Source organism: Papilio xuthus, unplaced genomic scaffold, assembly GCF_000836235.2.
Source record: "Papilio xuthus unplaced genomic scaffold, Pxut_1.1 DF825946.1, whole genome shotgun sequence".
NCBI classification, from domain to species: domain Eukaryota; kingdom Metazoa; phylum Arthropoda; class Insecta; order Lepidoptera; family Papilionidae; genus Papilio; species Papilio xuthus.
In genome coordinates, this window is record NW_013532703.1 from 125,769 (window position 1) to 153,384 (window position 27,616).

Sequence of the window (27,616 nt, forward strand, 5' to 3'; positions counted from 1 at the left end):
ACTCCTGACTAACGTGTTATTTATTTCTGCTTAAACAGACATTTTGAGTAGAAACGAAAAGTATAGTCATCAACGCAAAGTCAAGTTGACAAAAAATAATATAAAGTTTATAAGTACTGTTTGACACACCTACTCGTAAATAAATCAGTAAAATACTAAATTGTTGTATATTTGGTTCAATTATTATAAGTTTACAAATATTAACTACGATATGAGTGAAAAACAAAGTTTTTTTTCCTTGTTGATATAATAAAACTAAACCTGTGTCCAACATGTATTTAAGTGGAAATATAACTACTTTGAAGTATGTAGACAAACGAACAAACAAACATGCATACATTGCTATCTAGAAAATAAATGTTGTTGCCTTATCAATGTAGTTAATAACAATTCATATGGTTGACTTCAAACTGAAATACGAATTTCAATTAAATCAATTACTTGTCCAGACGCTGGCTGCTGGCATGGAGAATGCGCGCCAATTTATGAACATGACTTGATTTATAGTCAATACAATGTATGTACAAGTGTTGTTTTTACTTTTCACCTGTGTTTATATAATTACATCTAAAGATACTGACAGTGACGAGGCAAAGTATATAGATTTATTGCCCGAGGAGGAAAAACAGGAATTTCTAAACAGAATTGCTCTTAGGATTTTGGCAGAAATTAAAGGTCGAAATCGTGCCGATGGAACCAGTGTAGAGATATCTGATGAAAGACTGGACGAACATGATGCTTACGTTCAAAGAATAATGGAAGAAGAAACTGAAAAATTCAAGCACAAGCGGAGATTAGGCAGCCAAAGCAAAGGTGACGATATAGAAAATGATGACGCCAGTGAATCGAAAGGAAAAAATATAGAAAAAGAAAATGTACTCGGTCAAGATAAATCAGACACAGAATTATCTGTACTTAAAAATAACATACGGATAAAAAAGGATACCAATGAAGATGTCAAACAAACATCAATTGAGAGCAGGAGGATAAACTCAGAAGATACCTTTACAGATATACCAGTGCCTCTAATATATGACGAAGAGAATTCACATAATACAGTAACGGCTAAAAACGTCTTTGATATTGACGAGCCTGTGAGCGAATATTCAGTCGAGAAAAATATAAAAGTTGAAGGACTGAGTAAGAGATCGAATGTAAAACATGAAATTCCTGAAGCTTTTGAAAATCATAATGACACATCAGATTTTCTATTTCAAAATGAAGACAGCTCTAAAGAAATAGTTGATGTTCATAATTCTGAAGATAAGCGAAAACCTGACGTGGACTATGGGGACACTAAGATGGAGGCAACCACTGATGTACCTAGAACTTTGATTGATGAATTTGAACCCGAAGAAAAATCTAAAGAATCGGAAATAAACTTAACACCGAAAGGTATAATTATAAAAGGAAAAAGTAAAAATTTGGAATCTGGTTCTACAGGGAAAACTTTAGATATTTCTAATGGTAAATCATTTATATTGGATATCAAAAACACTAAAAAAACCATGAGTACTACGTCTAAAGTCAATGAGGAAAACTTAAGCCCTACTGAAGATTATGACAATTTAAAAATATCTCAAAAATATATTACTCCACGTTCGATATTAAGAAGTGAAGTTAATTTAAGTGAAACAAATACAAAAAACGAAAGTGTGACTGGAACCGAGAAAGACGAGAATATTCTAAAAGCGAATGAATTCGTAAACAGTACTAGCACAGATAAAATACATAAAGATAGCGATGAAATTGTTACAACTACAAGTAACATTTTAAATGAAAACACATCTTATAAAATTACCACCGAAAATATTGTGCAAAGAAACGGGACCAGCAAAGATACTCTTAGTGATGTGAAACAGTCGTTAAGAAATGGAGATACAGAACATTTTGAGAATACATTTACCCCAAAATATTTCTTAAAAAGTCCAAATGTTTTGGCATCCAGTACAGAAAATTCCAAAAGTCATTATCAGGTTTTCGAAGTTTGTAAGTATTATACAATATCCAGATATTATTTTTTCATTTAGTTATTGATATTTTATTATTATAACAATAAATATAATTTTCAGTTTATCTCATGTCCTAAAAATATCTTTACTATTAATAAAATTTATAATAAATTTACTTATTACTTTGCTCTTATTTGCAGCAAACAAAAATTCTCCATTTGTACCGTTAGAGCAAGTAAATTCTAAATTAGTGGAAGAACCGCATTACGTACCTGTTTACAATTACGACCCCAGCAATGCATTTTATACAGGTTATAATTATTTTGGTCCCAATTATGGAGAAAATGATAAAAGCATTGAAATAAATACCGATGATAAAGTACTATATAAAAAATTTAACAAACATAATTTCATAGCAGATTATACAAAGAAACAAGCGAAAAATCAAAATAATAGAAATTTGAAATTTTACGATAGTAAAAATGTAAATTTTAAGCCCCGAAGTGCAGCTTACCAGAATAATTTATTACCAGCTTGGAAAGGTGGATTTTCAGACATAAGTTTTAATCCGAATGATTATCTAGATTTAGACTATTACGTAGGAAGAACTAATGACGATATCGTTGACGAAGATGTTCATGAAACACCTCATACGTTTGTTTCGCAACAACTACGAGAAAGTAAATCGGAAGACGTTATCGATCCAGATGCAAGCTTAGAGCACTACAATATAAAAGATAAAATTACAGCGCTGCGCAACGCATTATATTTACATAAGTATAAACAAGTTAAAAAACCAAAGTTATCAAATGTTATTAACAAGAATTATCAATTAAAAACTAAATTTACAAAATGGAAACAAAATTTTGACCCAATATTGAGAGGTCTTGACGACACTTTTCTTATTTTCCTGCCGGGGGGCAAGGCGGCGGGGGGTCGGGGGGCTCATGATGATAAAAACATCGCAGTAGATTATTACTTTAGCAGAATGAATTCCGAAGAACAACCCTTGAGTGACAGCAACGAGACGTATTATAAACCAATACATACACATAAACGAATTACAACAGTCGATGAAAGTAAACAAAAAAATACACGCACTTTGGAAAAAGTAAAAGATACGAAATATAAAGTTGCGAAAGAAAAACGTATACAAATACCTCTAAGTCCGGATAATATATTGAAAATAGATCTAACTGTGAAGGATGGCAATAACGTTAATGTTATATTTAGGAACGTTAAAAAGCCTGAGCCTGACAAATTCGAGGTGTATTTAAATTCTTACGTGACTGTTATGAAGGATATGATAGAGCAGGACAATAAGGGCCTGCAACAGTATCATTGGCTGTCGACCACTGTTGACATACAGTCCGCCATCGACAAGTTAATGCTGTTGACGTGAGTATTGTACATGAATTTATACTCTTAGTTTATATCAAAGCAGTTATAAAAATAACTAATAGATAAAACCAATGTTATGGAAATTTGAAATAATCCTTTAATCTATTTGATTAATTTCTTTTATATATTTGTTTTTCAGCGAAGCTTTAAAAGAACACGAAGAATTGCATTATTCAGATTTTGAACTCATTAAATATATCTTATTTGTATTTCAAACTTCTAATAAACTTATTAAAGAAGATGCAGATAATATCCAAAGAAGTAAAAATAAAGAAGACAAAATTGTAAAGTCTCCACAGAGAGCCGTCAGTAACGGAGTGGGCGGTGACGCAGACCAGTCGCTGAAGACGCTACGTAAAATATATGAAGATATAAAAGAGATTCAAGAAATGAGTGTGACGATGAGTGGAACCGCTTTGATAGAATTCCAGAATTTCTTGTTAGATCTACAGTCGAGTTTAAATAAGGTATTCGACGAATTTTAAATTAACGGTACCAGAACCGAATAACATCGAATTATTTTTAAATTGAACAAACGAATTGTCACATGAAATTAATCACACACAAAACATTGAATGCAGTTTCTTTACTTCAAAATACGATGAGTTTTCAATCTTAAAAATAAGCAAACAAATTATTTTATAAGTAATTAAGTAACAAACTAACTTAGATACCAAGCAGGCGGTATGATTAAACTGAATACTAATACATGTTTTATAAAATTTTAGCTTCACGAAGCAGTCAAGGAAATAGCAACTATCACTAATTATAAGAAGCAGAATTGGTTTTACGATTTAAAGCATTTGTATCTGTTACCTGTGGAGAGAGATATATCTCTCACTTTACTTCTACATCTTGCTACTTCTAAATTATTCGGTGTCATAGAAGATGGTGCAAAGAAGGGCCTAGAAGATAACTTTATAATCTTCGTGAAGAACCACAGAGAAGAAGTGGAGAGAACAAGAGATGATTTCATCTTTGTTTTGAGATTGTTGAGAGCAATAAAAAAACCGGAAAGTTAATTATTTTTTTGTGTGCAAGAAAAACCATAGTTTAATTGTTTTGTTATTTTTTTTAATAGTATCACAACTTTCACAATACTACAACTAAATAAACGTAATAGCGACCAAAATATAACTCAAATAATAAATATAAACTTACACACAGTACATTATGCCTTTATTTAAAGCTATTTACATATTTTTAATTTAATTATTTAGTTTAAATAAAAAGAAAAATAAACTAGCTTTATTCTTTGTTCCTGCTGGAGTTTCAACATGTTGTTGAGTTGAAAAAAAAGTTGCTACTTTGGTGTTTCTTTTCAAACGAAAACTTCACGGTTGAAAATGTTTTATAACATTAAAAATTATAGTATTGTTTGTCAAATAAATTATTATCTGTAGGATTATTAGATAAGATATTGTATTTCTTTTAAAAAGTCTTAATAAAATTCTACATAAATATGCAAGTAAAAGTTATTTTACAATTGTAGGTATTTTAAAATACTAATAATCACATTTATTTCACAAAAGGGAAACCTTTGGTTTATCTTATTACAATCTATCAATCACATTAACTGTGGCTTTCTGAAACAAAAATCTCCGTTTAAACAATATTGTAATCTCTGTTTTGTCAAAGATAATGATGATACGTGTTATAAGATATTTTGGTATCAGAAACCCACGGTTACTGACATATGAAACGAGACTGTTTGTCTCTCGTCAATAAATACAAGCTTTATTTATTTTTGGCAGGATTTTTATCAGCCTTTTATTATATTATGAGCTCTTATTGTCTATTAATTGACTTGTATTATTCTACAGAAAATTATTATATTATTATAACTTTTATATTTTTCTGTGTAGTTTTGAATCATTTAGAACGCATCGCTTTTTATATAAAAATACGACATTTTTGGTACATCATTATGTCGAAAAAAATTTAGAAATTATAGTTAATTTCTGTAGAAATGTGCAACTACTCAATTACACAATAATTGACTACAATACTATAGTCTGCCAATTTGTAATGCAGAAAAAAGAAACAGTTTGCAAAATTAACAAAAACAATACTCACACATTTGATAGTCATCTAACATCTTTACAGTTTAAAACTTAAAACAGACTACTTGCTGCCTCTCAGAGTACGAACCGCTTCGTAACCACTTAATGACAGCGAGTGAGGCAGTTAAATACTCGTATGTAAATGTACAGTACTTTAATTTAAGTTGGCACGTCAATAACAAGGGTAATCTAATGTCTGACGTGCCAACTTATATCACGTGTACTGCATTATCTTTGGTCAGGCCTCGGTCTCAAAGTCTGCTTCTATCTCCTCCGGCGTGCGCAGATCGATCGCAAACCTCTTCTTAAGACTCGGCGGCTTGTCCTCTTGATCTGGAAAACACAGGCATTATTTTTAAGGCAATTAGCATTGAATCAGTAAAGTCAGGTTGCGAATTTTGACAGATCTTTTTTTTTTTATATTCTAATGTGGTAAATGAGCTAGCGGCCACCTGATTCGTCGAAATAGCGAAGCGACACCTGACTCTAGACATCCTCAATTATAGATGTGTCGCCACCCTTTAATCGACGGAGGAGGGGACGCACAGTGAGAGAATATTTCCCTTTCCTATGCGTCCCCTCCTCCGTCAAATCAACTTCCACTTACGATCCGTTCTTTATAAAAAGGGTGGGAAAGAAAACCGATTAAAAAGAGATCGCAGAATAGCCCGCAGTTTAAGAAACGTGGTCATCACCTGGTGCGGTTTGCATTTCCTTAACTCTTCTTGAGTAGTCCTGGAAGGCAGCTGCAAGCGAATACGTCAGCCGTCTCGCTGCATTTCTGAAAATATATATATAGGAATTATATTTATTGATAAAATCAATACGGTTATAATAACTGATCGAAAATGAAGGAAGTGTGTCAATATTTTCAGTATAGATATTTTAGTTAAATATTTTCTTTATCTGACACAGATTTATATCTTGTACAGTAAAAATAAACAGAATGAATTGTGTCGTGAGAATTATTGTAAGTGGAACATCTCTGATGTCAAGAGAGATGCTACTTTAGAAGATAGTGCGTTATTTGCAATCTTTTATCAAACATCGCTCGAGAGTGGAGTGGGATCTGATTATACGATGGAGTAATGAATGAGATAAGTCAATATAATATCGGATGGACTCTTTTTTTAAATATAAGTACCTAGATTCACAGACGAAGGCGTGACACTCGAATGGGTTCAACCCCTTTAGGTCCGCGTTGTCTTTCACGACGATCATGGAGAAGACGCGCGTGTAGACGAGGTCCTGGACGCCGTAGGAGATGGACTCGATGTTGAAGAACACCGCCATGTGTTCGAACTCGTCGCGCTTGCCGGCCAGCCGCGCTGTCTCCACGTGCACGCCGTCCACTGTTATCATTAGCTTTACCATCGGCAGGATTTGACCTGGAATATAACAATTATTTCATTAATCTATGACGAATATCAGATTTTAAATTGATAACATATCTTTATTTCATCTAACCAACTGAGAAATAAGAGTTATTATTCATTTTTTTTGTATAACTTATTATTAGATTTATTTCAAGTAAGCTCAAGGCTTATGATAGAATATGGTTTACGATAATAGTCTAATGGCGGGATTCTAACTCTTGACCACTTGATCGGAAATCCGTACCCTAAATCATTTGGCTATTGGAGTTGTAAGAAATGTTTTCATTCATTTACACGAAACGAGATAACAATGTGTTTTATACATGTGTTCATGTATCTGTTATAGTTAGGTATTGGTGTAAATTAAACACTTTGCTTAGTGTGTTGGAGGGTTACCTGGAGGCAAGGCTTTAGCGGCGGCGACCATGAGGTCGACAGGCTTGCGCGTGTGCTTGATGCCCCACAGGCCCCGTGCGTCGCTCTGACCCAAATATTTCACCTGCAAAAAAAAACTTCGTAACAGAATACTTTATGATTTGTACTTCGTCACTGGAAATATGTTTAAAGATTGACAGCTGTTATTCTATTTGAGTTAACATTAGCACGTTGTAATAAGCATGACGATTGACGATGAGATTGTGTAATGACATGACCACACAGTAGCGGTGCAGCGCGGTGCGGCGGTGACATGACGCGTCACTTTCATGTCTTCTTTTGTCGCACTTCCGTCCAATACACTTTCTCTGCCCCGAGGTCGTATATAATACTATGCTCCAATGAGCGAATAATATAACATATTCAGACTATTGCTACATACTACAACAGAAACACGGGATCCTTATTCAAGGCATACATCCGCAACACTTATCGTAATCCACTTCGAATCGTTCTTTGCTTTAATTAACATTTGGTTCCAATCTAACTGCAATATAGGACGATAAGATCGCAACAGTAATCGCAAAACAAGATGTACTATTAAGAGGATATTTGAATAATATTTGAATTAATTTTGGTACAGATCTCAAGGATGAAATATTGATTTCGACAGTTAGCCAGCAGTTCACAGCTGTCCAGTGAAGTTCTCGCGTCCGCGGTGTAGCGCAGTGACGTCACTTCCGGTGCCTCGGATCTGCTCCAATTACCGGATACATTACGTTGTGACTCTACATTGCGGAGGTTTTTGTGTAGAACCAAAAATTAATATAAATGGTAGCAGCAGCGAGTACAAGAAGAATTAATGTAAAATAACACAAGTAAATATTGTGAACTCAAAAACTATTGGACATAAAAACTTGCCTAATATAGTTGTTTCATTCACAATATTTACGCAAACGAATTGCCTGTCCTTCTCTATGTCTCCAGTTTACAAGTTTGGATGAAATTAATCTTAGTAGGAATATTAACAGCAGGCTACTTAGTTGTAACCTATCGTAATGTTGTTAGGAGGAAGGGGTGCGGGGGAGGGGAGGGTGGAGCCATCCATCACGACTATCGCACAGATCGGAGTGAACAGAGCGGAACCGACTTGCTAAATTACTGAATACTACATACATTTTGTATGCGAATGTGTTCAGCCTTCTCATTGTTAGTCCTACAACTAATACGAGTATGAATAGATCAAACATATCACCTTCATATAGTATAGCTTGATATTTATGTTTGTAATAACAGAAAAGAATACTTCGTTGGAGCAACAATTTCGTTTAATTTAAAATAAATCCCACGAATTTTTTGATATTATCGCTTCGAGGTTAATTATTACGTAAACTATTGCATTGTTTTGGATCTAAACTACAACCAACTACAATAAAAACATTTTTTTATCTACATGTATGTCAGTTTGGTTTAAAGTTTTTTTATAATTTAAGTTAAAAAATCGTTTAACAAATGGCACATACCAATTACATTTAATAAAAGCTAATATTTCATTTTAATGACGTCATGACTTTATGAAATGTAACATGACGTCACTCCATCTCTTTTAACATTAATTAACCCTAATCATGCTCTATGAGTCACTTAATTATGTGGGTTATGTGCTGCGCGCTTCAAGAATAATAAGTACTTTATCAAGTATATTAATTAGTTAGGATTACGAAACTAGTTGGTGCCAACACCTGACTTCACTAAGCATGAGTGTAAGCATTTTTTTATTATTTTATATTATGTATAAGTGCGGCGTATCGTACAGAATGGTGTGAAAAATGGCGGGCTTACGTTCGGTAGGGGATGGTTTCAAGACTAGAGGAGCTTACTTGAAATGTAATCGGCAGGTCGTCCACAGTGACAGGTCCCTCGTTGTCCGCCATCGCTGTGCCCTTCACATAATACGACCACTCCAACTTGAAACATTCAAACTAGCCTCGAGCAGCTCACAGCATCATAATCTGCAAACAGAGAAAGGGATAATTCTCATCTTACTTATCTTACAAATAATATAAACGTGAATGTTTATAAGTATGGATGTTGTTTGATTGTATCTCTAAAACGGTTGCTTAGATCTGAATGATAGAGGTGAAGAATAGTCGGGACTAATACATAGCCTACTAATTAAGTTTTTTTTAATTCGCCCACGGACGAAGTGGTATTTTCATATTTTTCGCGTTACTTACGGTTCACTTTCGCGGCAGTATATAAAAGTGGTTGTTACGTTGTGTATTGTCGCATGTTTCATTCGCTTATCAATTGTTTATCAATGCTTAATTAAACTTGCAGGTTCGCTGACGTCACGTGAACAGTTCGAAGCCTTCTAATTGTTACGAATAACTGTAATTGTAGCTACAAATGGTACAGTTACACTGAATGTTATAAGTTAATAAATTACGTACATCGTTGTAAATGTCAGTTTTTACTGTTGAAACTCGTCAAAAACATATCGTTTAAAGAAAAAGACAACGTGTTTTTTATCAATGGAAACACATTAATATATTTGTTATCTTCTTTCATTTTACTTTGCTATGGTTTTGGATTGTAATCAAGCTGCATTAGATTAGGGGGACTAGCAGTTACAATAAGACATATGGCATCACACCTGCTTTATTTAAAATGGAAGCGACAGTTGCCGTCCCCCAAATATGTTACAACAGAACAGGTGAATTAAATTTAAAAGAAGTTTAATTAGTACTAAAGTGCTTCAGTGTAAGTGTCTAGTGCTGTTGAGTGCTGAGTCCACAATTGTGTAAAAATGAGTAATACTTTATTTTGTTATTGTTAAAAGACAAAGAGCAAGGGCCGACTCTGAGAGATGTCATTGTGAACGCGTGTGAGTGACGAGTGCGCGGAGACGAGCAAATAAACAAACAAATACATTACAATTGTTGAAAGATGTGTCTCAAAACATTGCGAGGGAATTTGCAGCACCACAAAACAATAAACATCCTTACAAGAGGTCATATTAAATTGGTCTTTTCAATTGATCAAATGAATAAGTTACTGAGTCTGCATTTAAATCAGACCTCACAATGAACTATCATCATCACCTTTTTCCTACGGAGGGTCGCAGCATGTACTAGATACTTTTTCTTAGTTATATCCTCTTTCACACAATCCATTAATACTTTCTATAATTGTCTTTCTTGTTTAATTGCCCAACATCTTTTGTATAATAAATACAATGTCTGGCTTTTTACATTTTCAATTATAAATGGCTATTTCGATGAGTTATAGTTACAATATGAATATTAGCGCAATGCGAACAATTTCTCACCTCTAAATGCACTTGTTCACACATCACTGCGCTCTTAATTATGTTATTGTCTTATATATCTACGTGGTATACAACTATTGGCGTGCATGTAGTACCCATATGTTTTATAACAAGTATTGTACGTACGAACTTAGCCAAATTTACAAAAAGTATGGCTGAAAATGCGTGAATTTTTAGAGTTGTAGACATGTGTCATATTATTGTTGTCTCTCTTATTTGCAAGGATGATGAGAGGGATGGATGGAAACTCATTGTACATTGGCTAACCGCGGTTTATAGTAATATCTTGGTTTTTAAATTTTTTTAAATAGTTATAGTGACTTTAGTGAGTTGTGTGGTTATAAAAATGTCATTAATTAATAAAAAAGAGCGGGTGTCATTGGCGGGTTTAGCAGTGGTGTTATCTTATCAGTTTGTCACGCGGCGAGTGCCGGCGAGGCTGCGCTCTGTGTGCCAACAATATTATCATTGATTTTCATTAACGATTACCAACTCTAAGAAGTATATATGCTTTTTACAACAAAGATTATGACTGTAAAGATTGCGTGCTTGATGTTGAGTATAAAGTTTTTGGAAGTTAATGTAATACAACTAACTTGTATTAACTTAGATTAGATTCTTGACGAACTTGATGATTCGTACTTTGAAAATTCAAGTCATTGTACTATTGCCACACATTTGTTAAAATACACTTAAGTTTTTGAGTTCATGTGAACAAGTTGTGCTATTTAAACATTCTTACATCTTATTAATAGTTTAAATGCGAATGTTTGATCGATGTTTCTTAGAAGATATCATCAAAATGGCTCAACGCATCGTGATTAAAAACACAGATGTAGAATATAGTCTGGAGGAACACATAGGCTACTTATTGACTTTTTTTTAATTACACGCGGACGAAGTTGACGGCAAAAACTAGTTTATAATATAATTTATAATTTTAGATACACATTGTCATTTAGGGAAGACAAATTGGTTGCATATATTTGTGACGTCACACGAGATGTTTGTGTTAAAACAAGTCGCCGGCTGATGTGATATCACACTATCATTGCTGATAGTGATAACATATCACACCTCACTATCATATCATGTATTTTGAGTTACGCGATACGCACGCTTTATATTAAAAAGTTATAATTATTTTATAAGTATAAAAGCTATAAATAATCATAACGATAACTCTATACAAATTAAAATACAACATTTGATTCGTTTAAAAATAATTATGACAAACCTATTTACCCTTTTCCTTAAGTAGGGTCGACATAGTACAGCACTTTCATACTTATCTGCCGTCATAGTTACATCACCCTTAACTTATGTTAGACCTATGTTAGTCCCTCAGTGGATACGTATAGTGAGCTGATGATGATATTTGAATTTACTCCTTTATGTATATCCTCTTTTATACAAACCATCTTATCTCGTATTCGAATAAAGATATGAAGATATTTTTAGTATTTAAATGTAACGGAAATCATTCAAAATCCAGTCTACAAGGTTATGTAACGAACTTTGTTGAGCGAAACGAATTCACATCGTGATAAAAAGTTAAACATTCTGCTTCATATATGGTAGCTACTTAAGAAGTTGTACAAACATACAAACCGACATATAACATTGTTTGAAAGATGCAGAGTAATCGCGCCAAATACGTTGTCTCGTATAGTTCTATTCTTTTGTCCATACTAATGTTATAAAAAGGAAAGATTTAATTGTTTGTTGGCATTGAATAGGTTCCGAAAGTACTGAACTAATTTGAATAATTCTTTTATTAGACAAACAAAGGCTTTTTTACTTTATATATAATATTTTACTTCCTTACGGATGAAGACGCGGGCAATAGCTAGTGTTTTATAATTTCATTTAAAATTCTATTTATCAATTATATCATATCACTTGCAACACTGTTCATGTAAAAATATATACATCTCTATGCAAGGATGTGTTTTTACGCCGAAAACTCAAAATAATTCTGTAGGAATTTCGTACAGATTGTATTTGAATTGAATATTATTAAATATTCTACTTTATCACTAAATATTAAAGTAATAATAAGTTAATAAATCCACTTTCAGATATAAATTACTTTTTAATGAGTGTTTCATATATAAATGTACTCATTCTCTTGTTAAACAAACAGAAATGTGAACTTACACAAATGTAAGAAAAACTATAGACAAAAAATAAAATACACAAATATACGTACTCTTTCATAGTCATTGAAAGATTTCATTTAAAGATAAGGTTAGTTAAAAATGATATATCTGTAAAAAATAAAACTCACCAATACAAAATAATCCAATACGAAGTCCGAAAACACTGAAAACTTTACACTGTTATAAATCCCGCCAAATCACAGCAAAAAAATTAAATTAAAAAGACAATTGCAATATGGCCGCGTCCGTGGCGTGCCGGGCGACGCGCAATTCTGAATACAAAATTGTGTTTTCAAAACGTACGTATATCACATCCAGAATAAAATGAGCCGCACGCTACCATTACTTTTGCCGCCTCAACTGCGTCCTATGAGGTCAAGTTATAGTGGTGATGTTATAAATGTTTTTTGCGGTTTTGCTCTCTTCAAATCAACTTTACTGCGTTGGCAATAAGGTTGAGCAGTTTATAACAAGTGCACATATATGTTGGTGTTTTCATCAATGGTTAAGGTAGTGTAGTGATAAGACATACAGTATGTTCCGAAAACTTTATTTTAAAAAATGACAAAATCACAAGTTAATTAGTAGCTAGTAAGTCATAAAAAAGCGGTATAATAATATTGATTAAGTAACCTAATGTACATTAATAATAAATAATTATAAATACGTTTTACAACAACAGTTGACGTAAAACCGATTACACTAATATATTATAACAATAAATATAAATAAAAATCTACATTACTACAAGATAGACAAGAGTAAGAATCATACAGTCTAGTTGTTTTAAAATAACTGATTTTTAGGACGAGAAGTAAATGTAGAACCTGCTGTATAGTGTACATAATCACCTGTGGCGCAGTAGCGCGTGTGTGTGTGTGAACTGCTACACACACCCACACTCACATACTGTAGCAGCGGAGCGGCGCTGCACGCCAGGATGCTCCACTTTAATTTCACGTAATTAACTTCGCAATATCCTCTTCATACTGTAAATTTTTGTCAGGGTTAAATTGTACTTTACTATGCGTACAAAAATGATTAATAATTGAAAATAATAACTGTCTATGTTTAATTAAATAATAAACGACCACCAACAGAATTAGTTATTTTTACAGGTGTAATAATAGCAATAGTATATATAATTAATAATAATAATAATAATAGTAATAAAATTATATAAAAATATTTAATGAAAAAATCACCTTAAGAAACAATAACAATCTTATTTTCGTTACTTGGGATTTTATTCGGGAATGAAGTAGATTAGGAACAAAAAGACCGAAAAAATGCTATTGAAATTAAATAAAATCCTTAAGTACGGCAAGTAAAGCATACTTGCATAGAGGTGGGGTGGCGTATGTATTGTCCACGGTTGGGCGCGTCGCCCACGCGGCTCACACGGTCGCGACTGCGCCGGTATGGTTCAGCGAGTCCGGGGCCCAGGGTTCGACACCCTCCACCTACAACGAACAACGATCTAAATTATAAAAAAAAACTTCAAGCATTATTTCCTTTTCAAAGGTTATTTTAAGAAAAATTCAAAATATAAATTGAACGGTTCAAATTAATATTTATTTTTTGAAAATATATGTGTATGGAAAAAAGGTATCGTGGGAGAAAATCATTTTATTAATTATGACGCAAAAAGCTGTGTACATCTTCTTAAGGAACTTAACTGCCAATGAATTATGGTAAAATTCCGACCAATGAGCGATCACTAGTATTTATAAATGAGTCAATTATGTTACGTCTTTATATTTTAGTTTTATCGCAATAGATGGCACTAGTCGTGTTTAAATTGTAGTAACTTAATTACTTTGCGTATTAATTAAATAGAGTTGACGTATTTAGAAAACAGCGTCAATAAAGATATTTTTATCACAGTTACATGTTTATTTTAAAATAATTATTTTGACTTTTGATTAAATGAAAAGTTAGCTATTTAGAGGGAAACGCCTTATAAATTACAAGCGGCAACAAATCTTTTTTTAGTTTTGCTATTTAGTTAAAAATAACTGCAGATAACGATTAAAAATCATTCTTTATCATCATCATTAATTCTGGGTAAGATAATTGTTCAAAATGTGTGAACAAATATCCTCAATGATTAACTTACAGATTAAATATTATATAGATTTAAAGAAAACATTATTACGTCAATATTATTTTGTTATTTATTTAGAAAAAATTTATGAAAATTTGGCGTACCTTTAAGGTTTTCTTAATTTGTTGCAACTGTAGATAAGTGAACATAACATAAGAATTATTTAGTTTAGAAGAACAGTTTGAGTGTAATATTAATTAGAACCGTTGTAATCAAATATCATTTTATACGAACACCTAAACCTGAAACATTCAAATTGTATTTGACAGTTTATAGTTTCGCGGTTTTGTTGTTACTGGATCAGGGACAGATTGTGAACGTCCCAGTATCGTTGTCACAATGAAAAAGCAAATATAAATATTATACTAATTTTAATGAATTTAAATTCAAAAGCAAGTACATTGACACAAAACTTGTTTAATATTTTTGATGGTTGTAAAAACAGATATTGAGGAAAATTTACGTAATAACTAGCTGTCGCCCGCGACTCCGTCCCCGCAGAATTAAAAGAAAAATCTTAATTAGTAACTTATGTGTTCTTAAGACTATGTTCTATATCTATGCCAAGTTTCAACGAGATCCATCCAGCCGTTCCGGAGTTACCTTCAAATAAACATCCATACATTCTTAAATCTAAACTTTCGCATTTATTTTTCTCTGAATTTATTAAGAATCAAGTGATAGTAATAATAGGAAACTGAAAAAGTTTGCTTGATCCATAAATATTGTTTTTAATAATGATAATAAAGTTTACATTGTAACCTACCAGCAATTCGTCAAGACACTGTGTAAGGCATAATGTAATTACAAATTATCCATGGGTCGGTACATTGCGACTGCAGTTGTGTTAGATGAGGCACGGTCGGGGGGCGGGGGGCGCGCGGCGGGGGACGGGGGGAGAGACACCTTTGAGAAATATGTGCAAGTATCAAAAGTAATCGCAGTACGCATCTTAAATAGTTGTGTGAACTGAGACACTTAGGAAGTGTAGCGGAGCGCGGGGGCGCTGGCGGCGACCTTGTGCGGGACACTAGCGCCACACTCTCCGCGGCCTCTCTCTGCCTCTCTCTGCGACCTCATTGTAATTACAAAAATCAGATGAGACTTGTAAAACAAAGCCCTTCCTTGCCACACCCAAGATTATTCTGTACGAATTTCATGCAGTTAGATAGTCGCCCAGTGTATTAATACATTTTAAAAGATAAACATTTTGACTTGTCTTTTACAGATGGTTTGGGCAGCGCAGCGGTTACATCGCATAACGACTTCAGGTCTCTGTTCACAACTCGTCCTATTAAAAATAATATAACTACACAACCTAATGATCTTTAAAGGAAATTAACTGAATCGTTCTACTTGAATAACATTTACTTTCAGTTGATGTTCATTTCATTAAAAATGATAAAAGTACGTTTTAATTTTATTTAAAAAAAATCACTTTTTACATAACAAAAAGACAACGAAACATATTTGACATTAATATTTATAAATAAAAAAAGTCGAATTGAGAACCTTCTCCTTTTTTAAATCAGTTAAAAGTTTAAATTACTTGCACATGGTAAACAATATTTACCTTAATATAGCTGAGTCAGCGTAGTAAGGACTCTAATTAATTACCGCCAAATAGCATTGTTGCGATGCGTCCACCAGCCGTGACCATCTAATCGTGTCATCGACCTTAGGGATGTCATGTCGCATTTGTACTATGACCTATATTTTGGAAGTCAGTTGATTGAAGGTCATGTGACGAAATTATTTTTAGTTAAATTTTTATGTTAATTTCGTACCATTCAATGAATTTTGACCACTCTGAAAATAATGAACCAGCAGTAAAATGTGACAACAAATACTTATAACAGAATTAAAATATAATGATTACGATATGACAATACTTTTTTCAGTGAAAACGCACCGTTAATCTGCAGTTAGAGATGTAGCGTGTTTCCACGTGTACGCTATTATCACTTGACTGGTACAAGATTAGCTGAACTCTGAATTTATGTGCAAATTAAACTGTGCCATCAAGTTAGATCATTGTCATACTCATAGCTATGTATGTCGCTTTGTAAGAAGTTTTTTTTTAAATCTTTTTTAAGATTTTTTCTTTCGGTGTAGTGGTCTAGTAGTCACATTTTTAAGGATTTAATTGCGACAAATAATTCATCAAACTCACAGAATTTAGAACCTGGGTGATAACACAATAGCTCGTTGCTATTTCTTGTAGTTTATGGCTGTTCCAACACAAACTTATTCTATTTATCTAGATTATAGAGCACATGACATAGCAACGCGTCCGACACAAAGTCGCACATCTGATGATCTACAGCAGAACTATCTATGTATACTTATTGAACAAAAAATAAAGCTTAGAAGAAGAAAGAAGTTTAGAAACATTCCTAGTTAGATGAATGAATCAAAAGGATGTCATTTGTAGGCAGAGCGCGAGTGGTAGGGAGCAGCAGGGAGCAGCAGGGAGCAGAGAGAAGCTATTCAATATATTTGTAGTAATTAGAGTCCGAATGTTGTCGCCACTTAACTTAATATTGTCTCTCAAAGTAAGATGATTGTAACTTCATACTCCGCGGCCGGGGATCGTGGGAGCCGCGTTGAGATAGCATGGATACGACTATAACGCTTGCGGTGTTAATTAAATGATACCACACACAAACAATATTTAAATAATAGCAAAAAGATGTGCTTTAGAAAAATTAAATAAATAATATAGTGATTACACATTTTCTTTACAAATGCCTATAAAGAAAGTATAATTGTCGTAAATCAATGTGAACTTATCATTTAAATAAATGTTTACACTCACTATTGGCAAACTCTCTAAACACTCTATTATACATGGCATAGCTCCTTCTATTAAGTATTAACTTCATTATTTTATCAGCTTAAATAAAAAAAATGGCATAAAATTAACCAAAGGTTAGGGCGACAGTACATTTTTAATTCGTAAATAGTCAAAAGCGTCTCATAATTGTATTAAAATTGTGTATTTTACAGTAATTCTTCTTGATAAGACAATATACCAAAAACTTTATGAGTCTAGTGCATTAATAAATATTTGAAATCAGTTATTTTTGTGGCTTCAACAAAGTGAATGCATTATAATATTTTTGTGTTTGTGTTATCCATGTTATGCTCCACAATGGTATATATTGTCGGGAGGTAGGCGGGTAGGGTCAGTTGGTTGTGTGCGAGCGAGCGCCCCGTGTTAGTTCTCGTCCTAGCAGACTTGCCCGACTGCCCGACTGTACAGCGACATCTAGGTATGTGCAATTACATTAAAAACAAATTTAAAATTTAATAATACTTAATCACCACTTAATCGTGATTTTTTAAAATGAATTTTAAGAATTGAATGTATTTGATTAGTTGTGTGGTTCTTAATAATAATTAGGTTAAAAAAAATAAAAAAGACGCCTGAATTAGGTAATATGCGATATCATAAAACTTGTATGTACTTTTTTTTCTTAATTTGTTTAGTAAAATGTGCGTTCATTGAAAAGTTTCAACAATACGGAACCAAATACTATGTAAATTTGAAACAATGCGTTCAAAACAGTTCACAAAAAAATTATAAGAATTATTTTTTTGTGTATTTGTACTTAGTTTTAATACTTCACAGTTTTGATGAAATAGCCATTAAACATTTTTCTTGAATAGTTTACTTAATTACTAACTTATATTTACATATTTCAAGTGTCAAAAACAATTGATAGAAAGAGTTAATCATTTGTTCTGGGATTTACTAATCCATCTTAAAACCATTCATGCAAAAACATACATGTTTTTTATTTGCATATTCTGGTGTGATCTAAAATCGATGCATTTTAAATGTTGTGATAGTTATGTACATTTGTTTTTAAATGTTTTGCGTGTAAATAGTTTCCTGTGTCCGCTTCCTTACACCCCGCACACGCACGCCGCACTGCCTGAAGAGTAAATACGTCACTTATATAAGCTAAAGTTTCATAATCACTGTGGTTTGTTCAGCTGAAAAACATCGCACAATTAAGTAGCATGTAACTATAATTATAACAAGTTAAATTGCAATAATAAATAAGTTCAAATATGTATATAAAATATCGTGTAAAATAAATTGTTGTGACATGTTTGTAAAGAGAATAAGCTAAATTGCGTATGTATAGTCTAATGAAAGCAGTAATTAGGATAATGTTTACGAACATATTTAAATAATTTATCATTTTAGCAACTTAATGTGATGTTGATACAATTTATAAGTTATTACACACGTTACGAGTCTCGCAACAGATCGTATACGTAATATCGACGAAGTGATTACAGAGAACTCATGTCACTGCATACAGATTGTAACAATGATTGTCTAACACTAATTCAATTGTCTATCATTCAATAATAACTTAATTAACTTAAAAATATGTTCTTTACACATAAATAATCTTATACAAATTAACAAACTCTGTTACTTTCAAGTCTTTCGTAGTTCTTGCTTTAAGTTTCTTCCATTAATAGTCAAAATAATCTAGTGAATACATGAATAATAAAAAAATATTTGACTAATAATTATCTTGAAGTCTGTCACTTATCTTATTTTTTATTATGTAAAATCATATACTAGAGGCCATATCCAGCATGTACAATGTGAGAAACAAGTTATATTTTGTTGTCTTATGAGAGTTTAATTAATAGTATCATTATCTTGTGTATACCAGTTATACAATTACTCTCCATCTGTTATATAACAATACATAGGGACAGGACATCCACCCTTATGTCACTGCCACACCGCACTACTGTCGCGCCGCGCCGTGCGGTATGCGGTCAGTGTGGCATTGCTTCCTGACTGAAAACTGACCCCATATGTCACTGTCGACGTATTCTGATATATTAGATTTATACTATAACAATTTAAATTATAGATTTGTTTGAGTTGTATTTGCTATGCTGTTTAATGCACAATATAACAGTTCACAAATTTACATTTTCTAATAGTTAGTTCACAAATTCTAATGGTTAAGGGTATAGGGATGTCCGATCAAGAGGTCGTGGAATCGAATCCCGTTGTTCGACTTTTGTCGTAAATTATGTTCTAGCACAAGACCTTAGGTAAGTTGGAATGGTACAGTAATTTTGTAAACTACCGATATTTACAATGTTGCACTACATTGTTTTAGCAGTTCATTTGTCAGACAAAGCCGGATACTGACGCAAGCGTAGTACACCACATCACGAGGTCACTAAAACATTTAAATGTTTACGTTACTAAACAAACGAATTTAGAAAATTGGACATAATTTTTAGATTACGTAGTGTGAGTAAGTGCGATAAACCTTACTTGATATGACTTAACTTATGCTTAATTTTGTACCGAAAATTTACAAATAAATAATTTGTCATTTTCTACATTTAATTTTGGGGGTTTGAGTATGCGCAGTCTTTATTAAGTGAATTATAACATTTTAAATCATATCTGTTTTACTTTCAGTATTTGAGTTAACTGATGCCAGATTAAATTATTTCTTAATACTAAAGCTTAAAAATCTAGGTTCTTATCAACTGTTACTTAATCTCGTTGAATAACATTATAAATTCATGGTCACCATTGAAAAATTCCACCTAATTATGTGTGTTGCTTGTGACAAAATCCTATCGACATTAGCTGAGGCCTAACGAAACAGACAGACAAAAACAAATACAAATGAATGTGGAAGTGGTAAAAACTGTGCTGTAGTAACACGCGGCAATTTCCCCCGCGTGAGATCCCGTCGACGAATTGTCTAACATTGCCCAACAAATGTACGGCCTTCCTGGAGACTGGAAAAACTATCATAATTTACACATAATTATGCAAATCACAGTCGCACTCAGAGACGATAGTTGGTCTCCTTTAGTATAGAATAAATATACACCAAATTTCTCTTTCAGTGACCAACTAAACTCTGTGTACATATGTACACAGTTTTGAAACTTTTACAAAAACCTTCTGTCTGTAAGTTCAAATATATCAGTAAGTGTTTTTAATATTGCATACAATTATGGAGTTAACCTTGAACTTAATGATGTGTTTAATTGAAAACATTTGCACTGAATTTCGCAAATCGCACATCTCTGAGTGCGACGACCGTGACATCTTTGGAATTGTCACACGGTGCCAACTCCACGATCGTAAGAAATTCACGACTTTACACCTCCATACTTTTTTAATTGAAATTTAATTACAACTTTACGATTGTACAGAATGTAGATTGTGGCTTTATGTAATTGTTTATACATGAATGGACTCGACTGAGGAATATTTGTATGTTTTCTTTGTTGAATATTTATCAGACATTAAACGGTAAATAAAATCTATTCCACTATAAGGAGAATTTATGCTTTTCTCTTAGGAATATTGACTTAAGTTGAGCTTTTATTTTGTTGAAGAGTCACATAAAAAGTTCGCAATATTTATCTTGCTTTTGTGCAATACGAAGGCGAGGTCTTTAGCAATTATTTCTCCAGCTCTAGTCCAGCAAAATAAATGATGAGAATTTGTGTAAAAACATTTTGCGTCTATATTAAATTCTCACAACAATTAAAATGCAACAATATTTAGATGATGTAGAAACTTTACTGCTCCATTAAGTCGTATATATCGCGCTAAAGATAGTTAAAGGGGGTCAGCAGTGTAATAACCTTGCAAAATAGCGCGTAATCCCATTGTGGATGGACGGTCCCACGGTCGGTAACGATGGTTACCACATTGTTTATTGCTGTGGGTCCGCCGCCCGCCGCCCGCCGCCCGCCCCTTGCCGCCCGCCTCCCGCCCGCGAGATGAGGATCTTAAGACTAATGAGATATGATTAGATACAATAAATCATAATATTATTTAAGGTCAACATGTGCAATTCTTAAACTAAAATAACTTTTTATTGTCTGATCGTTGGGAACCTCCCTCGTATCCTCCGCGTCGTCTTTATTAATTTTTGTTCCTCTTTAAAATCCTACATATGTTAGTTACAGTCATTAGTTAGCAAAGAATTGTGTTATGTGATTGTGTATACATTTGACAATGTATTCGGTAACATGACATAAAGCCACGCGTTGTTATTATGTTTTAATAACGCGCCAATTACGATTGTTATTGGAGTTCTTACTCAAAGTTATCAGACATACCCTTTGTTCTATTCATTGGTTGCAAATCTATTAAGTAGCTACATTTATTGTTGTTTCATGAGATTTTTGTTAAAATAGAATAGAATTGTCTTTTCTTAACTTTTACATAAACTTATCTGACATAACGGCAGCAGTAGGAAGGCCCTGCTGCTGCAATACTACGATCACATATATTAATTACAAAGTAGCTTTTTTTTAATATATATTACGAATGTATGTGCCGTGTCTACAATTCCATATACCTTTATTTTTTTCAATTTCCAGCACTTCTTCAGACCAGTTGTCCTCCTCCAGTGTGAACAATGTCGCAACAGAGAGTTTGCGGTATGCGGCTGTCGTCCCTTGGAGTCGTCGCCGTTCTACTCTACCTTATTGATCACTCACTAGCCGTAAGTGTCATGTATTAAATAATAAACAAAATATAATTGGATGACACAGTTTAAAAAAATAACAGCGAAGTGACCACTACCCATAGGCAACTTTAATAACAAAGATACATAGGAGTTGTCAAACTGAAAACTCTTTTTTTAAACACTCATTTTAGCCAGATGTATGCATATATAACTAGAAAGGACATCATGTCTATGACAGTAAAATTGTTGGATCTTCGGTGATTTTTTACAAGTAGTTAAAGACATCAACGCGCACCAACTTTATGTTATTTTGTAGTGTGTTAATTATGATTAATAGAGTTTTAATTTATTATTATATTTGATCTACACTTATATTAACTTATTATTTCACAATTTTTTTTAATTCGAAGTAATGACATAGACGAGATTACATAATATTGAAAATGATTGATCGCACAGCTTGTGTGAGTTTAACTCGACAAAAAGCACATGTCTATAATTAGACTGAATTTACTTAAACTATGTTTTTAAACACATACAATATAATTACTTTGATAATTGAAAGATTCAAAGGACACTCGGTCGAGTATCGTGGGAATATTTTTTTATTATTTTTAATTTCCATTGTTGTGTTTCGTGTTTATAACTATTTAGTTTTTTATTGACTTTGTCATGACTTTAATTCTTGCATTGAAATGTAATTTTTTATAAACTTTGTAAATTAAACTTGATTGAATTTGTAAGTTGTAATAAGAAGTATTTGTCGCAGGCGCTGGACGGATATGTTGCGGGCGAGGACTACCCGGACTTCGCGGAGGTGCCGAAAGGCCTGTCATTCACCTGTGATGATAAGATACCCGGCTACTATGCAGATCCAGAGACATCCTGCCAGGTAGACTATTAAGAGTATTATGAAAATAATTGTGAGGGTACTAGGAATTATAAAACTTTATCAGACATGTCTTTGTTTTATCAAACTTTGTCTGTGTGCGCAGGTGTGGCACTGGTGTGTGCCGAGCATTGGTGGCAACGTGATGTACTCGTTCCTGTGCGCGCCCGGCACCGTCTTCAACCAGCGCTCCCGCGTCTGCGACTGGTTCTACAAGGTCACCTGCAACTATAATACTTATGTCGCTCTTATCTTTTGTCCCGTTATAGTAATGTAAAATGCCTTACAGTTCAGGATTATAATTAGCTGATATACTTCTCAGTCCCGTCGATAAAAAAATGGCAATTATGTAAATATATGTATTGCGTCTAATAATTTATTTTATTATTTGATTTGCAGGTGGACTGTCAGACGTCGCCGGCGTACTACGCCATAAACGAGGACCTCTACAAAGACGAAGCTGGCAACTACATCGCGGGCAAAAAGTAGATTGTAACGAACAAATCTTAAAGACCAGAACACCGCGCACGCAAGCACGGGATCTGCCATTCAGTGCTCACGATTTATCTGAATTAGTTAATGTAATTATATAGTTAAGCAAATTGTGCAATTGCCTTCACGTAGTTACCTTTAGTTGTATTTTTGGTATGTTTATTGCTAGCCTTAGTTTATAAATAGCAAAAGTTACCATTAGAATAATTGCTAATAAATCTTTCAGGCGCCATAAGCAATTACAAAAATAAACATCAATGTCGAACAATAACAAGATGTTTATTATAAATATGTATTATATTACTATAATGATTGCTCATAGCGCCTGGAATATTGTTTTACGCTCGACGTTACGCTTGTTAAAAACTGTACCAATAAGCGTAACATCGACTCGCAGAAGATGACTGCGTTTTATTAGGTTATGTTACGACATTTATATTATAGCTTACACAGTTACCATACCTTAGTTAATAATTCCATATTAACTTCTTATGTACACAAAATAACAAATACCACAAAGCAACATCTAACTATAATTTAAGCGACCGAAGTTACCAATTACGTATTTATTTACAAATATAAGTATTATTAAAAACTGTACAAGAAAAAGACAAATTTACAATCTTTATAATGAAAATTGAAATATTTTTTAAATGCAGCAATTTGAAATATTGATATTTTCCTAGTACTATATAAGAAAAGGGAGCAACATAGAAAGGTAAAGATAATAGATTTTTATGGTGACTTAACTTTAAAAAGGTATGATAATATGACGAAATTACAATATTTTTGGAGTCGTAATCAACTAGAACATTTGTGTTTTCTTGCAATTAGCTGCTTTAGGAGATGACCATGTATAGATATAACATTATGTCAAAGATTCGTTTGGGAATGTCGCACTAAGCCAATTCACCGACAATTTTTTGAATGTACGCACTTATTTTTTTTTAATAATTTATGTGTGTAAATATATCATGAATTTGTAATATTTTGTAAATATTTTGAGACATACGTTATCTGAAATTGCTCTTATTTTTGACTAATGATTTATCTAAAATGAACATTTACAGAATCGTTACAAGAGAAAGGATTCAGATTAAAAGTCAACCGAAGCCCAAACGACGTATAGTGATCCGGCGCCGGCGACTGACAGACAAACAGACAGACACGACCGAGTCCACGGCGTTTAACGTATTGCCTGTAAACTCGTCATGACAGGGAAAGTACAGACCTGTGCAAAAGTGAACATGATGCTAAATTTTATTTCATTTATTTCTCAAAGTTGCTTTACCTAAAATCTGATACATCAATTTATTTTTGACAAACGACCTTGTTGAAGATGTTTCTAAATAAAAATTAGCTTTCAACTAATTTGATGTACGTCAAAAACTCCATGATTTATTGGTTTATTGATTCATTGAAGTAAGTTGTTGTAACTGCTTAAAATAGTTAATCAATAACCCGTTAGATCCGACGCTTACCAAGATTGGATTGACGCTTGAAGTACAAAAACTTGTTAACAAAGCCCTTCGCTTTAATATATTGTATGTTCATGTATAGTTCATACATACATACATACATATATATGTATGACGTGTATAAACTTGTAGTGTAAATAAAGCAAGATTTGTATGTTTTGTAATAAATGATTAAGAAAATTGTTTTTGTTTTATTAAAAGTCTTGTTGTGGTTTTTATATTCTTATACCTTATTTTGATGTACAGTATAACAACAAGTAGCAAAGTCACAATAAGAAAGAATTTGTGCCATCCTGAAGAGACTACTGATGTAATGATGTTTTTTTAATAAAAAAATGAATTGGTTATGAACATTTAAATATTGTGTAGTAGATTTGTAAGGAAATATTTTTTGTGGAAATCTTAAGGGATGCATCTGCAATTGAGTTTATGCTTAAAAAATGTTTAAGCACTGGTCATAAGCTTAAATATCCCTTGACTGAGGACGAGTTGTAGAATAATTTATGTTGTCGACTGTACTCGCCTGCATTGAACTGACTGATGAGGCCGTGTGCGTGTTTGTGTATGTATGTCCGTTTGTGACAACAATTGTACATACATGAAGACGCGATCACAATGAACTTTTGCAAACTTTTCGTACTTTTATTAAACAATTTTATTTCATTTAATTAATATATGAACATCATACATATATGCTTTGTTATTGTATAAGAATATAGGTTATGTTAAAGTTGATTCCTGTATATTCTTCCTGATATTTATATAACTATAAGTGCTTTGTTTCTACTGTCTATTTAATAAACTTTGAGAAGCTACCTTTACCCCGCCACGGGAACGGATGCGGCTGCGGCAGGCTGTGGCGCCAGTGAACGACTGACTCGGTGCGTGAGCGCACGCCACGTAACACTACAACCAATATAAAATAAAACGATATAAACAACCGCGAATTCCATTATTAAAACAGTACAGTTCGGAAGACAATTCAAATTTAAGAAGTGTGAGTCTTTTTTGTATGTTGTTTTTTTTAATTCTGTAGATCGCTGTAGACATTGTCGCGTTTGCTATTATGCCAGTTGCGTAATGAGATTTTCGTAAGTTTTTTGGTAACACTGCAGCGGTTAAACGGTTACAGAAGTAGTTGCGCGGCTAACTCGATGCTGTTGCTGTAACACATTGAATGCTATTCAATGCAATCGTTGCATACGAATGCTAAGACTTTTTATAAGTTGTAAGAAGGTCGCAGCTTCAGGTAAGTGAATGTTTATTGGAATCTTATTGGATTCGTTCGGTTTATTTTGTTGGTTTGCATAATTGTTAAGTAATCGTTTGGTAGTTTTATTTTGAGAATACTTTTTATTAAAATTAAATCTTATTAATGTAATTGATAATACACGAGTATGTTTTTTTTATCTATGGCATGTCTGGCATGTGTGGCATGGTATGGCCACAAAACATGAGCACCAAAAGTTAACTTTTTTTTTAGGTTTTGTCCAACACTCATTCAGATGTCGCTGTACGTTTCTGTGTTCTTGAACTTTAGGGTTTTTTTTCCAACAACTTCTGTATGTAAGGTATCAGACTTTACAGTAGCGGGCGTTAATTTCCTACCCATCCCAATGAATTATTATTTGTCCCTTACAAAAAACGATCGAAATCTAGTCATAGCAACAAATATAAGTTATTGATTATAGCTTTTATGATAACAGTATGCTGTACTACATTTACTATATCCAATCATATCGATACTCAAGAAAAGCAGCAATATACGAGTAGATGTTAAATACTATGAGTATTAACAAAAACTGTCTGAAACTTATCGTCACCTTCGTCAATTCAAATGACAAGGTTACTGCAACTGATTTGATGCAGAAATTCGAATACGACCTTCGCTTGCTCTTACAAACTGTCTCTGTAACTTTATTATATTATTTTAAGTTAGTAAATTCAAAAAATCAGTTGTTTTAGTATATTATGTGCTTTTTGTATATTTGTTTTTTTTTTATACAATTTAGCTCTCAAGGGTAAATATTTTCTAATCAAATGTAGATATTGACGGATGTCTTATTTTTATGTATAATAAACTTAACACAGATGTATGCTTATATTATACATAGCTGATTCAACTTATCAAATTGTTTATAATAACGAAAATATAACATAGAGAGTGTTTGTAAATTCTTGTATTAAATTATTTACATAAATGTTTTGTCTTTTTATCTGTTTGATTGAGTCACAAATAATATTGATTATAAATAAAAGAAATTACATTTCGAGTTTGAAAACCTCTCTATCTCGAGTTCTTGATAAGCCGTAATCGAAAATAATTACTATAATTAAGCAATGGAATTGGTAACAAAACATGTACATGTAATTAGTAATTTTGGGGTCAGTTGCTAAAGAAATTGCGAGGCATTGCCGAATTATCGTAATTAATACTGACAGTTGGCACAATACTGTAACACTTACTATGTCGGACATTTTTTATAAGTGA

At 32.9% G+C, this 27,616-nt stretch overlaps 4 protein-coding genes across 7 annotated transcripts in view; 3 read left to right on the top strand and 1 right to left on the bottom strand.

Moving 5' to 3' along the window:
- Positions 1-366: 366 nt before the first annotated feature.
- On the top strand, positions 367-4,728 carry LOC106124769 (uncharacterized). Its single transcript, XM_013321729.1, has 4 exons — positions 367-1,989; positions 2,153-3,350; positions 3,493-3,820; positions 4,082-4,728. Exons 1-4 carry the CDS (start codon positions 516-518, stop codon positions 4,373-4,375), a joined length of 3,294 nt encoding a protein of 1,097 aa, XP_013177183.1. The 5' UTR covers positions 367-515; the 3' UTR covers positions 4,376-4,728.
- A 10-nt stretch (positions 4,729-4,738) lies between these two features.
- Positions 4,739-12,942, bottom strand: LOC106124770 (uncharacterized). The gene is made up of 6 exons (XM_013321730.1): positions 12,789-12,942; positions 9,048-9,179; positions 7,189-7,291; positions 6,561-6,804; positions 6,112-6,197; positions 4,739-5,749 (listed from the first exon to the last, which is right to left on the bottom strand). The coding sequence occupies exons 2-6, from the start codon at positions 9,099-9,101 to the stop codon at positions 5,655-5,657; spliced, it is 582 nt and encodes a 193-aa protein (XP_013177184.1). The 5' UTR covers positions 9,102-9,179; positions 12,789-12,942; the 3' UTR covers positions 4,739-5,654.
- A 5,023-nt stretch (positions 12,943-17,965) lies between these two features.
- On the top strand, positions 17,966-25,299 carry LOC106124071 (uncharacterized). The gene is made up of 5 exons (XM_013320526.1): positions 17,966-18,042; positions 22,178-22,302; positions 23,036-23,158; positions 23,262-23,372; positions 23,555-25,299. Exons 2-5 carry the CDS (start codon positions 22,216-22,218, stop codon positions 23,642-23,644), a joined length of 411 nt encoding a protein of 136 aa, XP_013175980.1. The 5' UTR covers positions 17,966-18,042; positions 22,178-22,215; the 3' UTR covers positions 23,645-25,299.
- A 705-nt stretch (positions 25,300-26,004) lies between these two features.
- Positions 26,005-27,616, top strand: part of LOC106124479 (cell surface glycoprotein 1) — a 33,990-nt gene continuing 32,378 nt past the window's right edge. For 2 of the 4 annotated variants that reach the window (XM_013321171.1, XM_013321175.1), the window contains exon 1: positions 26,005-26,122. Coding sequence is in view for 1 of the 4 variants with exons in the window: in XM_013321169.1 (XP_013176623.1) it covers positions 26,332-26,374 (43 nt within the window). In the remaining 3 variants the exon portion in view is untranslated. Of the gene's footprint in view, positions 26,123-26,145; positions 26,375-27,616 lie in introns of those variants that run through there. The other 2 variants (XM_013321172.1, XM_013321169.1) reach the window with 1 other exon arrangement.